This window comes from Populus nigra, chromosome 7 (genome assembly GCF_951802175.1).
Source record: "Populus nigra chromosome 7, ddPopNigr1.1, whole genome shotgun sequence".
NCBI classification, from domain to species: Eukaryota; Viridiplantae; Streptophyta; class Magnoliopsida; order Malpighiales; family Salicaceae; genus Populus; species Populus nigra.
In genome coordinates, this window is record NC_084858.1 from 4,674,217 (window position 1) to 4,686,117 (window position 11,901).

The 11,901-nt window shown below is 36.8% G+C and overlaps 1 protein-coding gene across 2 annotated transcripts; it reads left to right on the forward strand.

Moving 5' to 3' along the window:
* The first annotated feature begins 1,759 nt into the window (after window positions 1-1,759).
* Window positions 1,760-8,028, forward strand: LOC133698850 (serine/threonine-protein kinase STY46-like). 2 transcript variants are annotated; one of them, XM_062121939.1, is made up of 16 exons: window positions 1,760-2,246; window positions 2,449-2,563; window positions 3,106-3,185; window positions 3,311-3,430; window positions 3,822-3,876; window positions 4,245-4,355; window positions 4,462-4,512; window positions 5,557-5,690; window positions 5,768-5,875; window positions 5,980-6,053; window positions 6,198-6,373; window positions 6,584-6,679; window positions 6,978-7,058; window positions 7,150-7,203; window positions 7,302-7,436; window positions 7,536-8,028. In XM_062121939.1, the coding sequence occupies exons 1-16, from the start codon at window positions 2,002-2,004 to the stop codon at window positions 7,608-7,610; spliced, it is 1,710 nt and encodes a 569-aa protein (XP_061977923.1). In that variant the 5' UTR covers window positions 1,760-2,001; the 3' UTR covers window positions 7,611-8,028. The 2 variants fall into 2 exon arrangements, with proteins under 2 accessions (XP_061977923.1, XP_061977924.1); XM_062121940.1 differs by having other exon boundaries at window positions 7,539-8,028.
* Window positions 8,029-11,901: the final 3,873 nt, after the last annotated feature.

Consider the following 11,901-nt stretch of genomic DNA (forward strand, 5'->3'; position numbering starts at 1 on the left):
TGGTCCCTGTTCCTCGTGTTTCATGGCAAAAACTTCGAGGGAGATTATGTTTCTTGATCAGAAAAAAGATCAAGATAACCATCAACATGCAATTACTCTTAACCCCCTTGACAAGCCCTTGCTCCAAGCATTGAGGAGTGCCACCTTTTGGTTTTATTTTGGCTTTATCTTCGACATTCTTAGACAAACTGAAGTGGGTGCCGCATCTCACACACCTCGTCAAGAGTATTTCCGGTATCGAGATTCAATATATTTTTTATTTTGTTAAAATTTGATCCTTTTTAAATTAAAATTTTTAGTATTTTTAGACCGTTTTAATATTTTTAATATCAAAAATAAATTTTTAAAAATAAAAAAAATATTATTTTAACATTTTCTAAAACAAAAATTATTTTAAAAAACAATAACTATAATACTTACAAACACTCCTTTAAGACATAAATCAATCATTTATGGACATTATAGTATTTCCGAGGTGAGCTTATCCAGAATCAGTGGGAGGCTGGGAGCCATTGGATTTTGGCTTTATTAATAGACAAAATGAAGTGGGTGCCGCATCTTCATGGAGTATTTCTACACTGATCGGTAGTATTGAAGTTGATCCTTTTTTAATATATATATATATATATATATATATATATATATATATATATATATTATTTTAAATTAATTTTTTTAATTTTTTAGAATATTTTGATGTACAAACACACCAATATCAAAAATAAACTTTAAAAAATAAAAAAATATTATTTTAATACATTTAAAAATAAAAAACAGTATCTACCAACCTCCCACGCTTCCCGTAATTATAAATCAAATATGGAAACATAAACCAAACATTTATGGCCATTATGGTATTTCCAAGGTGAGCTTGTCCAGAATCAGCGGGAGCCATTGGATTTGCCTTTTTTGAACCTTTATAGCTTAATACGGGTGGAAATGGGGGAAGTTTCATTGTTTAAAATGGGAGGTGAGAAGGTGGCAGCACGGATTCATAGGGATTAATTGAAAATGGAAATCTTTCTTGTTAATAATAATAATAATAATAATAATAATAATAATAATAATTTAGCAATGCAAGAAATGAACGCTCTTCCATGCACCATCTTAAATGGCACTCCCACCCCATCATCCTGATCGTCTCGATGAGCTTCTGCACTCCACATTCCACACATCAATCGGTAATAAGAGACTCTCTTCCTCGCGGCATGCATGCATGATGATGCCATTTTTTTCATAAACCCAGAACCTTAGGCCAATATTATCCTTATCACATCCGACCTTGAGTGCCCATTTCTTTTGTTTAAGATAGCACAATATTAAGTAACTACAATATTATTCAATTAAAGTAATTGGGCTTGTCTTCATATGAAACAAACATGGCATCTTCTTTTATTTTTTAATTAAATATCCAAACAATATCTTTTAGTTGGTCGAATTCATGCATTAAGATTAAAATTCATATAATAAAATGAAATAGTTTATAAAAATATTGCTTTTCTAAAATTAAAACCTTTTTTAAACTCGTGCACTGCATTCAGTCCCAAAACATTCTGATTTAAATAGCATCAACGGAATGATTCCAAGTCAAAAAGATGGATTGAAAAAACAAAACAAAAAAAAAACGTTGTAAAGATGCATGGAAGTTGATGTAATGTACACACAGCATATAACTCTCCCCGCTAATATTTTATTTGGGGGAGGATAACGAGCGAGGGTGCGCACTACGCCTCTAAAACAACTTACATATTTAGAGAGCAGCGGAAGGAAAGCCAGAAACCCATTCAAAAAAACTCACAACGCAGCCTCTCTCTCTTCAGCACCCACTATGAATCCATAATATTAGATTAATTAAACCTTAATCCTCTCTTAACCCTCCCCTTAATCTCCTCTTAAACCTACCTCCCTTTTTCTTTAACGTAAGAAGCGAAATAAGTAAAAACAATTCACAACTTCTCTCTCTGCATTTTGCTTTATTTATTGTTTTTTTTGTTTGTTAAAATGGTGGTTATGGCGATGGAGGAGGGTGGTAGTGACGAGAGCTGCGGCAGCAGAGTGAACGAGAACACGAACACGACATTGTCTGATTCGGTGTTACAAGGAAGGCAACAACAGCAAAGGATGCAGCAGAAACTTGAGGTTTATAATGAGATTCTTCGTCGTCTTAAAGAATCTAATCACGAAGAAGCTAATCTACCTGGTTTTGATGATCAACTCTGGACTCACTTCAATCGCCTCCCTACCAGGTACGTGTGTGTGTGTTAGTTTCCGCACATGTACGTGCATCTATACGATATATGTGTATGTATGTGACTTGGTGTTGCCTCTTCGTTACGGAAATGAAAATTTTGTGTTTTTTTTTTTAATTTGAATTATTAGTTTTTTCATTGTCTTTTTATTTTTATCTTTTGGAGGACAATTCTGATTTTGGTACCTTTTGTGGTGTAGATATGCGTTAGATGTGAATGTGGAGAGAGCAGAAGATGTGTTAACGCATAAGAGATTGCTGCGTTTGGCTCACGATCCTGCTAATCGACCGGCGATTGAAATTCGCCTTGTTCAGGTAACGTCTATTTACTGATTTGTTATGTTTTTTTTATATTACCGATGCTTCTCGATATTAATTTGTGAAGATTTGATTATGAATAGAATTTGCGATTCATTAATTAAGCTATAGATTTTAAGACTACGCGAGGATTTGTTCATGATACAAGTTTTCGGCAGGTGTTTTTAGGTTTTGAAGGATCCTATCTTTTGTGGAGAATTTGGAGTTCGAAGTTTTGTGTTTTTGTGTTCATCAAAATTGATTTTTTGTTCCACATTGTTGATGTAGAAGTAAATGTGATATAACTATAAATATACGAGTATAATACTGGTTTAGTTACTAGCTATGAAAGGAATCTTCTGTAAACATGTCTTCGAATGGGTGCTGCATTTCACACTGTGAGGCTGGTTTGATCTGTTTGAGTTCAATAAACGCAGCTGAATTTCTGTCAAATGTGTGGATTGCAAACCTCGTTTGCATTTGCTATCTTCTTTTCTTGCATTGAGTCTTGTAAACTTTTTAATTTATCAAGTGCAATCAACTGCATCTCCCACATGCAGGTTCATCCTACTTCTGATGACAATTCTGCTGACTCTAGCCTTCAAGACTCTCCTAGTAAAGAAGCAGTTCAAAGAAAGAAGTATGCTGTTGAGATCATTATCCGTCCTAGAATCCTCTTAATCCATGCATGTTGTGATTTTGACGACTCCAATCAATAAGTTTCATTAATATTGCTGACATTTTTATCTTGTTTTCAATTGTCAGCATGCATCCACCGCCAGCCTTTGGTTCATCACCTAATCTTGAAGCACTGGCACTTGAAGCAAATAAATTTGATGATCAAGATGGTGATAATTCTGTGTGTGCTGATTCAAAGTTCTTCAGGTAATTCTCTCATTCAAAATGCTATTGTGGTAGAGTTAACTTGATTCCAATAAGGATCTATCTGGGTTTTTTTCCCTTTTGTTAGTTCACTTTCACCTTTTCTTTTGAAAAGTTTTAACAAAGATCATTTTTATATTAATCATTGTCTTTAATCGACAGACTTGAGTACAAATCAGAATTCAGATGAGTTTTTAATCCTTGAATATGGTAGAGTAGTGGGTTCTCTTTGTATATGAGATCCTATATTTGAAATGGCGCTCTATCTGATTGAGCATGCCATTGATTATGCACTTTTCTAAACATATATACAGGCATGCAAATATTCATATACATGATTTACTAGATTTGGATGGTGAAGTTTACACTATTTTACTTGTTGGCAATGATGTAGGCCCATGCATGAAATTACTTTTTCAACTGATGACAAGCCAAAACTCCTGAGTCAGGTAAGATAAGCATGCTTGTTGAAGTAAGCCAAGCTCATTTTATTTCTCAATCATTGTTTCAATTTGCTGGGGAAAATCTTCGTTTATTCTGCTGCTTCTTTCAATTTGGAGGCTGTTTTGGTATTCAATTTGGAAGAACTGCAAACAAATTTTAGGATTCGTTTTGAGCTTAATTTATTCCACCAGCTGGTAGCATGCATTTTACTGGCAGGTAAAGTTGCATGAATAACTGACATTTTATGTTAGCAAGAAGTCTGTGATAGTGTCTGATACTGCTAAAATAAACATTTAACCATTGGTTTAATGTATTTGTCGTTTATTGTGCTTCTAGTTATTTATGAGGTCATTGATGTTTTGTGAATTTACAGCTGACTTCCTTACTTGCTGACATTGGGTTGAACATCCAAGAAGCGCACGCATTTTCGACAGTTGATGGCTACTCCTTAGATGTATTTGTTGTTGATGGTTGGCCATTTGAGGTACTTGCCATACACTCCTTTTATTACATAAGGCTTCCATTAATCAGGAACATATTTGAAATACACAACGAACTTGATCGATTAACAGACTGTTCATAATTTTCAGGAAACGGAGCAGCTCAGAGAAGCGTTGGCAAAGGAGGTTTTCAAGATTGAGGTAATTCCCTGATTTCATTTGTAGTGATCGCAAGTGTCTTCTTATGGAGTTTGCAGCTTATAATAAATCTGGCTTACTCTCACTCACAATGCTCACTGTTGAATGTGGTTTTCTACAAGAGTTTTTATGAATTTATTTGTACTTGAATTGATTATATTTCCAGTCTCTTGATTTTCTTGTTTCTTGTTTAGTGGAGATGTCATATTATTTGATGAGGATCGATCAGGCAAGCTTTGCATGACCCTGCAAGCAGAATATTCTCTTCTAACCAATGGTCTATTTGCTAAAATGGTCCTCTCAAATTGAAGTTAATTATATCTAAAGCCAGTGAATTGGGCGGGATGCAATGAAATGTTTTATAAATTGCTTTCCAACATTTGATGTAATTTCCTTCATCCAGTTTCAGATCTTTTTACCATTTGGTTATTTTATGGGGTTGAGGAGGGGCTGCTGTAGGTAGAAATAAAACTTAGTCACAAGTTAATTAGTGATAATTAAGAAAACGAAAAAAGGAGTTATATTCAGGAATTCCCATTAGCAACTCTTATAGTACTGGAAATGGGCAAAAGTAGACCAGGATTGCAATAGACTAGGCCATGTATTGAATAAGAATTTATCCCGATGATTAAGTTGTCTGTTAGGAATTGTGTTTTGTTGACATGTATTTTTTATCTTCATCATTTTAAAATTGTTTCATCTATTTCTTCCACGAGCAACCTCCTCAAATTAGATGATATGCCTTGTATATGACAGGCATAACGCTACTAGCAATGTTTTGAATATGGTAGAACACATATAACTGAATTTACTTCAGGAACAATTCACCATAGGTAGCTGATGGGTACCATTTTGAAGTTCTCAGATTTTGCTTCTGCTTATTCTTTAGTTTTCCAATGCAATAAGATAATTGATAATGTCTAGTTTATGCCATAATCTCTTCACCACATCAATTGACTAGAACCTATTCATGTTTTTCCTTGTGCAGTTTCATTCATTATGTCTTGTTTCGATATGCATTCCAATTTACTTTAAATGTGTTTGCAGGATCGCGAGCAATTTAGGATCAAATACGATACTAATCATGTTGCAATACCCAATGACGGGACTGATGTGTGGGAAATTGATCCTAAATATTTGAAGTTTGAGAACAAAGTTGCCTCTGGATCCTATGGTGATCTGTAAGTTAACTGTCTTTTAGATACAATTTCTGTTGATGTTTGGTTTCTTATTCAACTGTTCCATCCTATTTGCTTAGGTACAAAGGTACATACTGTAGTCAGGAAGTGGCTATCAAAATTCTCAAGCCTGAGCGATTAAATTCAGACTTGCAGAAAGAATTCGCCCAAGAAGTTTACATAATGAGGTCTGGCACAACGTCTTCAGCTACATAGTTTTTCTACAACTCTAGGCTGTTTCTTGGGTTTGGTTTTTAATTTCCTTGTTTTTACATATTCTTTGAACTTGTAGGAAAGTTCGACATAAGAATGTCGTACAATTTATCGGTGCATGCACCAAGCCTCCAAGTTTGTGCATTGTAACAGGTAAATGCCGAAGAGTTTTGAAACAGTTGTTATGTTAATTTATTCCTCGTGTTAATTCCTTTCTTTTTTTTCCTTTAAATTTTTCATCTCCCATTGAACATTTTGTATCTTGATTTTTCTTTGTTTTTCTTTTTTGTTAAACAGAATTCATGCACGGAGGAAGTGTCTATGACTACCTACACAAGCAGGGGGGTGTTTTTAAGCTGCCAAATTTACTTAAAGTAGCAATAGATGTTTCTAAAGGAATGGATTACTTGCACCAAAATAATATAATTCATAGGGATTTGAAGGCTGCAAATCTTCTCTTGGATGAAAATGAAGTAAGATTCTTCTTTACCGTATTTAATTTTTTCAGCATGTGCTTTGTTTACTATTCGATTAGCTTCAGTGATGTTTTTTACCTCGTCTTTTTCATCGTCCTCCACACGTCTTCGACTCTCATCATGATCACTGAGGAAGATAAATCAAATTCAACTGAAGCTTTGTACCGTATGTGTATCTATAAGAAACATCTGTTCATTTCATTTCAGGTAGTCAAGGTTGCTGATTTTGGTGTTGCCAGAGTGAAAGCTCAGACTGGAATCATGACTGCGGAAACTGGGACCTATAGATGGATGGCTCCCGAGGTGCCCCTTTGTTTTCATTACACCTTATTCTGAAAGTGTTCCCAGCTTTACCAATATCCTCCCCAGTACTAGTGTGCAAACTATCTTGACATTAATCTTAGTGTGTAATTTGCTTCTAGCTGTCACTGAGAGAGATCACTTATTTACCATTGTTAAATAAACCATAGCTTTACCCTCCCCTCCCCCATGATTCTTGTTGAAACTTGGATGCATCATTAGTTGTGCTGGTGGTAACCACCATGCATCTTCTGAATGGTTCATCTCGTCATTTTCTTACAACTTTTATCTTGCATTGAAGGTCATTGAGCACAAGCCGTATGACCATAAGGCTGACGTATTTAGTTTTGGGATCGTGTTATGGGAGTTGTTAACTGGAAAGGTACTGCTGGTCATTTGGTATAATATCCCCTCTCTTTTCCGTAAGTTTCTGATCTTGCAAGTTAATCATTTTTGCATATTTGGCTTCCCAGATTCCATATGAATACTTAACCCCTTTACAAGCAGCTGTTGGAGTGGTTCAAAAGGTAAAAATCCTTTTCAACAAGCATTTTCTCCCCTATTTCATATGATGAGTCCATGATAATAAGAGTTTGTGTGGTGCTTTTCATTCACGTGGTTTCAGGGTCTACGGCCTACCATACCCAAGAATACTCAACCAAAGCTTGCCGAACTGCTAGAAAAATGCTGGCAACAGGATCCAGCTCTAAGGCCTGACTTCTCAGAGATTATTGAGATCCTGCAACAAATAGCAAAAGAGGTATTTAGCAATTCTGTTTTGTGCTACAAATGGCTTTATATATCATATATGTTTCTGTACATGTTCATCACAAGCACTAAGACTTGCAAGTTTTTATAGCAGTTTGGGGATTCTGGTGAATTGCGCAAGGAGAAATCGTCTGGTCGATTTCTATCTGTGCTCAGGAGGAAGTAAAGGGAAGTCTTGCGGATGCTCATAACCTGAACAACCAGCTAATCGAACCAACCCTTTTCCATCCTTCTCATTACCATTACTGTACACTATTTTTATTTGTCATGCCGATCATCATCAAGCCATTAATTTACACACACACACCCCCCTTAGTTCATTTTTGAACCAATCGCTCCCAAATTATCCTACCTCTGTATTTAAGTTGTGGAGAGTTGCAATCTTCTGACGCGCCTTTCAAATGAGATATCAATGTCTGCTTGACAATCATGTAACTCTAGCAGCTCCTCGTTTCAAAAACTTAGGGGAAAAGAAAAGAAAATGGGGAGGAGAAAAATGTGGTTTTGTTTGTAAAATAGACTTTTGATCTCCGGGAGCTGTAACCTGGAACGTGTTATATTGAGAGAGCTTATTTCTGCTTTTATTGTTGATGTTCCCTTGTACTGCGTTCAGTTAAAGAGTTTTTTCTTTCTTTCTTTTTGGTGCTGGAATTTTAAATAGGAGGGAAAATGCCACCTTCTCGAAAACAAGATTGGTGAAAAGTGTCATTTTTTATTTCAAGAGAATTTAAATTAAAAGAAAATAATTTTTTATTTAGAATGACAAATGATTATGTAATTTATATGATTTGCGTTATATTTTATTGCTTCTATCTATTTTTGTATTTTTTTTATCGTGTTAGGGTGTTTGAGAATGTAGTTGTGGTTGCTTTTTAAAATACTTTTCACTCAGACAAATATACCAATAATATATTTTTATTTTTAAAAAATTATTTTTGAGATTAACACATCAAAATAAATTAAAAAAATCAAAAATATATTACGTCAAAAAAAATAAAAAAAATTTAAATTTTTTTAAAAATATCTTCGCAAAGTACTCCCAATGATTGATTTTTAGATATTTCCAATACTTCCAATATTTCTAGGTAAATGCTTCCAAATTCAAACCACAGTGTAAGCAATCTTGGAAGAGCTTGAAAGAGATTCTTGTGGCCCCTATGCAGCCCCTTAGCATAGAATAAAAGTACATCAGGTGCGGAAGTCCACCATCGCCTCTCAGTGTTTGAAGGAGAAATAGAAGTGGAAGTCAATGGGTACCGGTCTGGGACCTAGTTCATAATTATCTTCCTGACGTTTCCTGGCATCAACAAGCACCTCATCGCAATATTTAGCCAAATAGAAGAATCTTTTTTCTCACTTAGGCTGCAGATCCCTCACCCTGGTATAAAGAGTTATGACATCTTCCTTTTGTTTCTGACCCGTATAATGGATCCATCTGGAATATAAAAGTAGAGTCTTTGCAATATCTAGATTCTCACTCGAAGCTTGAGTATCACAAAATGCAGGTTGGGGATTCAATGGAACCAATGAAAGGCTAGTAATTGAAGACCTAGCAGCAGCACCTACAACCTTTTCAGGCATGTGAAGGAGAGTTTGCTGCAACTCTGCAATGGCACCATCTGATCGCCTAGTACTCCACAGAAGCTTGGCCTTTTCCATGTGAACATTAGGTGCACCCGAGGCCTGGGCTTCGAGAATTGCTCGGTTTGCTGTCTCATAGTGACCAGCCAAGCGACAAAGCTTTGCATACTGAAGCCAGCAGATCCCAACATGGGCACCGAGACTACTGGCACCAAATTCCAATCTTCGGAAAGCCAAAAGAGGCTCCCTTGCCCAAAGGGATGGTTGAGTAAATCTGAGCCGATGTTCCCAATTCTCCATCAATTTAGTGAATTCTAGATGACCCGGATGGAATTTTTTGACCAAGAAGGAATCATCAACAAGAAGAGTGTGGAAGTCCTCCAATTCACGTATAAGTGAAGTTTCACGATAAACGGGTAAGCCCGCACGTAAGAATCCATGCCAGCAGCAGCAAGAGGAGCAATCAGCACCATGTTTTCTTGTATTGTGGAACCCTAGAAATTAAACCATCCACATGAATGACCATAGCCTGAAGGTGGCACATGTTCAGCAAACAGTTAAGGACATCTGAATGCCGCTGAACAGAACAGGGCTCCATCTGTAAAGCCTGCTCACAAGAAGTTAAAACCTCAGCCCAGTTTCCTGCTCTTTTATTTATTAAGAGCTGGTCTTGCAAGCTTACTTATTTGCGTAGACATGCCAAGCCAGATAGACCATCAGGCTCATCTAGGCAGCTGTATATTTCCATCAAATATGAAACATCTTCATCCTCAAATATGCCACTTCTCTCAGCTGCTGGGTTAAATGCGCCAGATTTTCCACGCACCTGAGACTCAAAGTACATCAAAGATCTTGCATAAGCCTGACACCTGAAGGAGGCCCTGGCAAGTGTTAGCTTTGGAATTGCAGTTAAAAGTTCTGAAACATACTTACACTGTACAAGGAGTTGATCCTGATCTGTCGAAGAAATTGAACCTTGACCCTTGGATTTGGATGCTTGTTTCTTAGATGCTGGTGATTGGAAAGATTGGGAAAGAGCTAGCTCTTGTTCTAAATCATCTATCCAGTGCCCAAGATTATCCAGGAGAGTGAAAACAGCTTGAATACAAACTTCACTTTGCCCACCAACTGCAGCACTGTTGGTGGAAGGAACCACTGGTGGTGGTTTTGAAACACTCAAAGAGGATAAAACACAAGGTTTTATTTCAAGAACAAAAGCTTACAGGAGCAAAATAAACACAACAAGCTTAACAATACACGCCCTCTCTCTTTCTCTTTAGTGTTTCTCTCTACTCTCCCACACATAATAGCATAAGCTCAGCTTGCTATTTATACACAAATTCAAAATAAGATAATTCAACCTTCAAGTGTGAAGGCGGCTGTGGACGGTGGTGTGAAGGCGGCTGGCGGCATGCAGCTGGTGGCTGACAGCTGGTCGGTGGCGGCTGGTGGTTGCCTTCCTTGACCATCTAGATTGAGTTTAATATTCAACAAATCTCCACTTTAAACTCAATCGAGGGATATCATGCCAAGCATGAACTTCATTCTAATAAATGTTTCCCTTTTCAATGGCTTTGTATTTTTGCACTTCTTCTTTTGCCTTTTTCTTTGTCTTATAGACCCATTTGACACCTATTGCTTTCTTGCTTTCTGGTGGATAAGTCAGCTTCCAGGTATCATTCTTCTCAATGATATGTATTTCTTCATCCATTGCTTTAATCCATTTCTCTTCTGTGACAGCTTCATTGAAGCTTAATGGGTCACTATCTGCAAAGAAACAAAACAAATTTGTATCTTCCATTACTTGAGTGGCATCGTACAGCTCTTCAAGATTTCTCATCCTTCTTGGTCCTTCTGACGATGAGGATGTTGCTGGTGGTGTTGATGATGATGCTCCTGGTGTGTTCCTCCTGTTGAATACAGGGAATCTGTGTACCGGACTTTGTGGTTCAGCTGCTGGCACAATCGGTTCTTCGACAAGTACTGTTGGTACTTCTTTACCTTCAAGGATCAAATCAATGTTGATCCATTTGACTGCTTCTTTATCATCATTCCATTCCCAAGATTTATCTTCTTCAAAGATAACATCTCTACTCATAATCACCTTCTTCATGATGAGATTATACAGCTTGTATCCCATCCTTCTTTCACCATATCCGACAAAGATGCATTTCTCGCTTTTATCATCAAGCTTTCTCCTTCTTGCATCTGAGATCTTTGCATATGCCACACAACCAAAGACTCGTAGATGAGTAACACTTGGTTTGTGACAACTCCATGCTTCTTCTGGAATGACTCCTTGCAAACTTATGGTTGGGCAGCGATTCAGTAGATACACTGCACATGATACAGCTTCAGCCTAGTATTGCTTGGGCAACTTCTTTGCTTTGAGCAAACTTCTTGTCATGTCAAGAATCGTGCGATTCTTCCTTTCAGCTACACCATTCAGCTGTGGTGTATAGGCTGGTGTTGTCTGATGTCTGATGCCTTGTTGTGTACAAAAGACTTCAAAGTCATTTGCTGTATATTCTCCACCTTGATCAGATCTCACGGTTCTAATCATGTAGCCACTTTGCTTCTCTACAATTGCTTTAAAATCTTTAAAACAATTGAATACTTCTGACTTCCTCTTCAGAAAGTATATCCATGTCTTTCTGCTAAAATCATCAATAAACGTGAGGAAGTACCTATTTTGTCCAATCAACATAGGTGTTATTGGGCCACACACATTTGTGTGCACTAACTCTAGTGGCTTCTTTGCTCTCCAGTTGACTTCTTTGGCAAAACTGGATCTGTGATGTTTGCTGAGGACACAACTTTCACAGACTTAATCTGGATGATCAATGTGAGGCAAACCTTTGACCATCTTCTTGCTT

Coding starts and splice junctions, on each gene's coding strand:
- LOC133698850 (XM_062121939.1), top strand. CDS start 2,002: ATGGTGGTTATGGCGATGGAGGAGGGTGGTAGTGACGAGAGCTGCGGC. Junction 3,431..3,821: donor GCTGATTCAAAGTTCTTCAG/GTAATTCTCTCA, acceptor GCAATGATGTAG/GCCCATGCATGAAATTACTT. Junction 6,374..6,583: donor TTCTCTTGGATGAAAATGAA/GTAAGATTCTTC, acceptor ATTTCATTTCAG/GTAGTCAAGGTTGCTGATTT.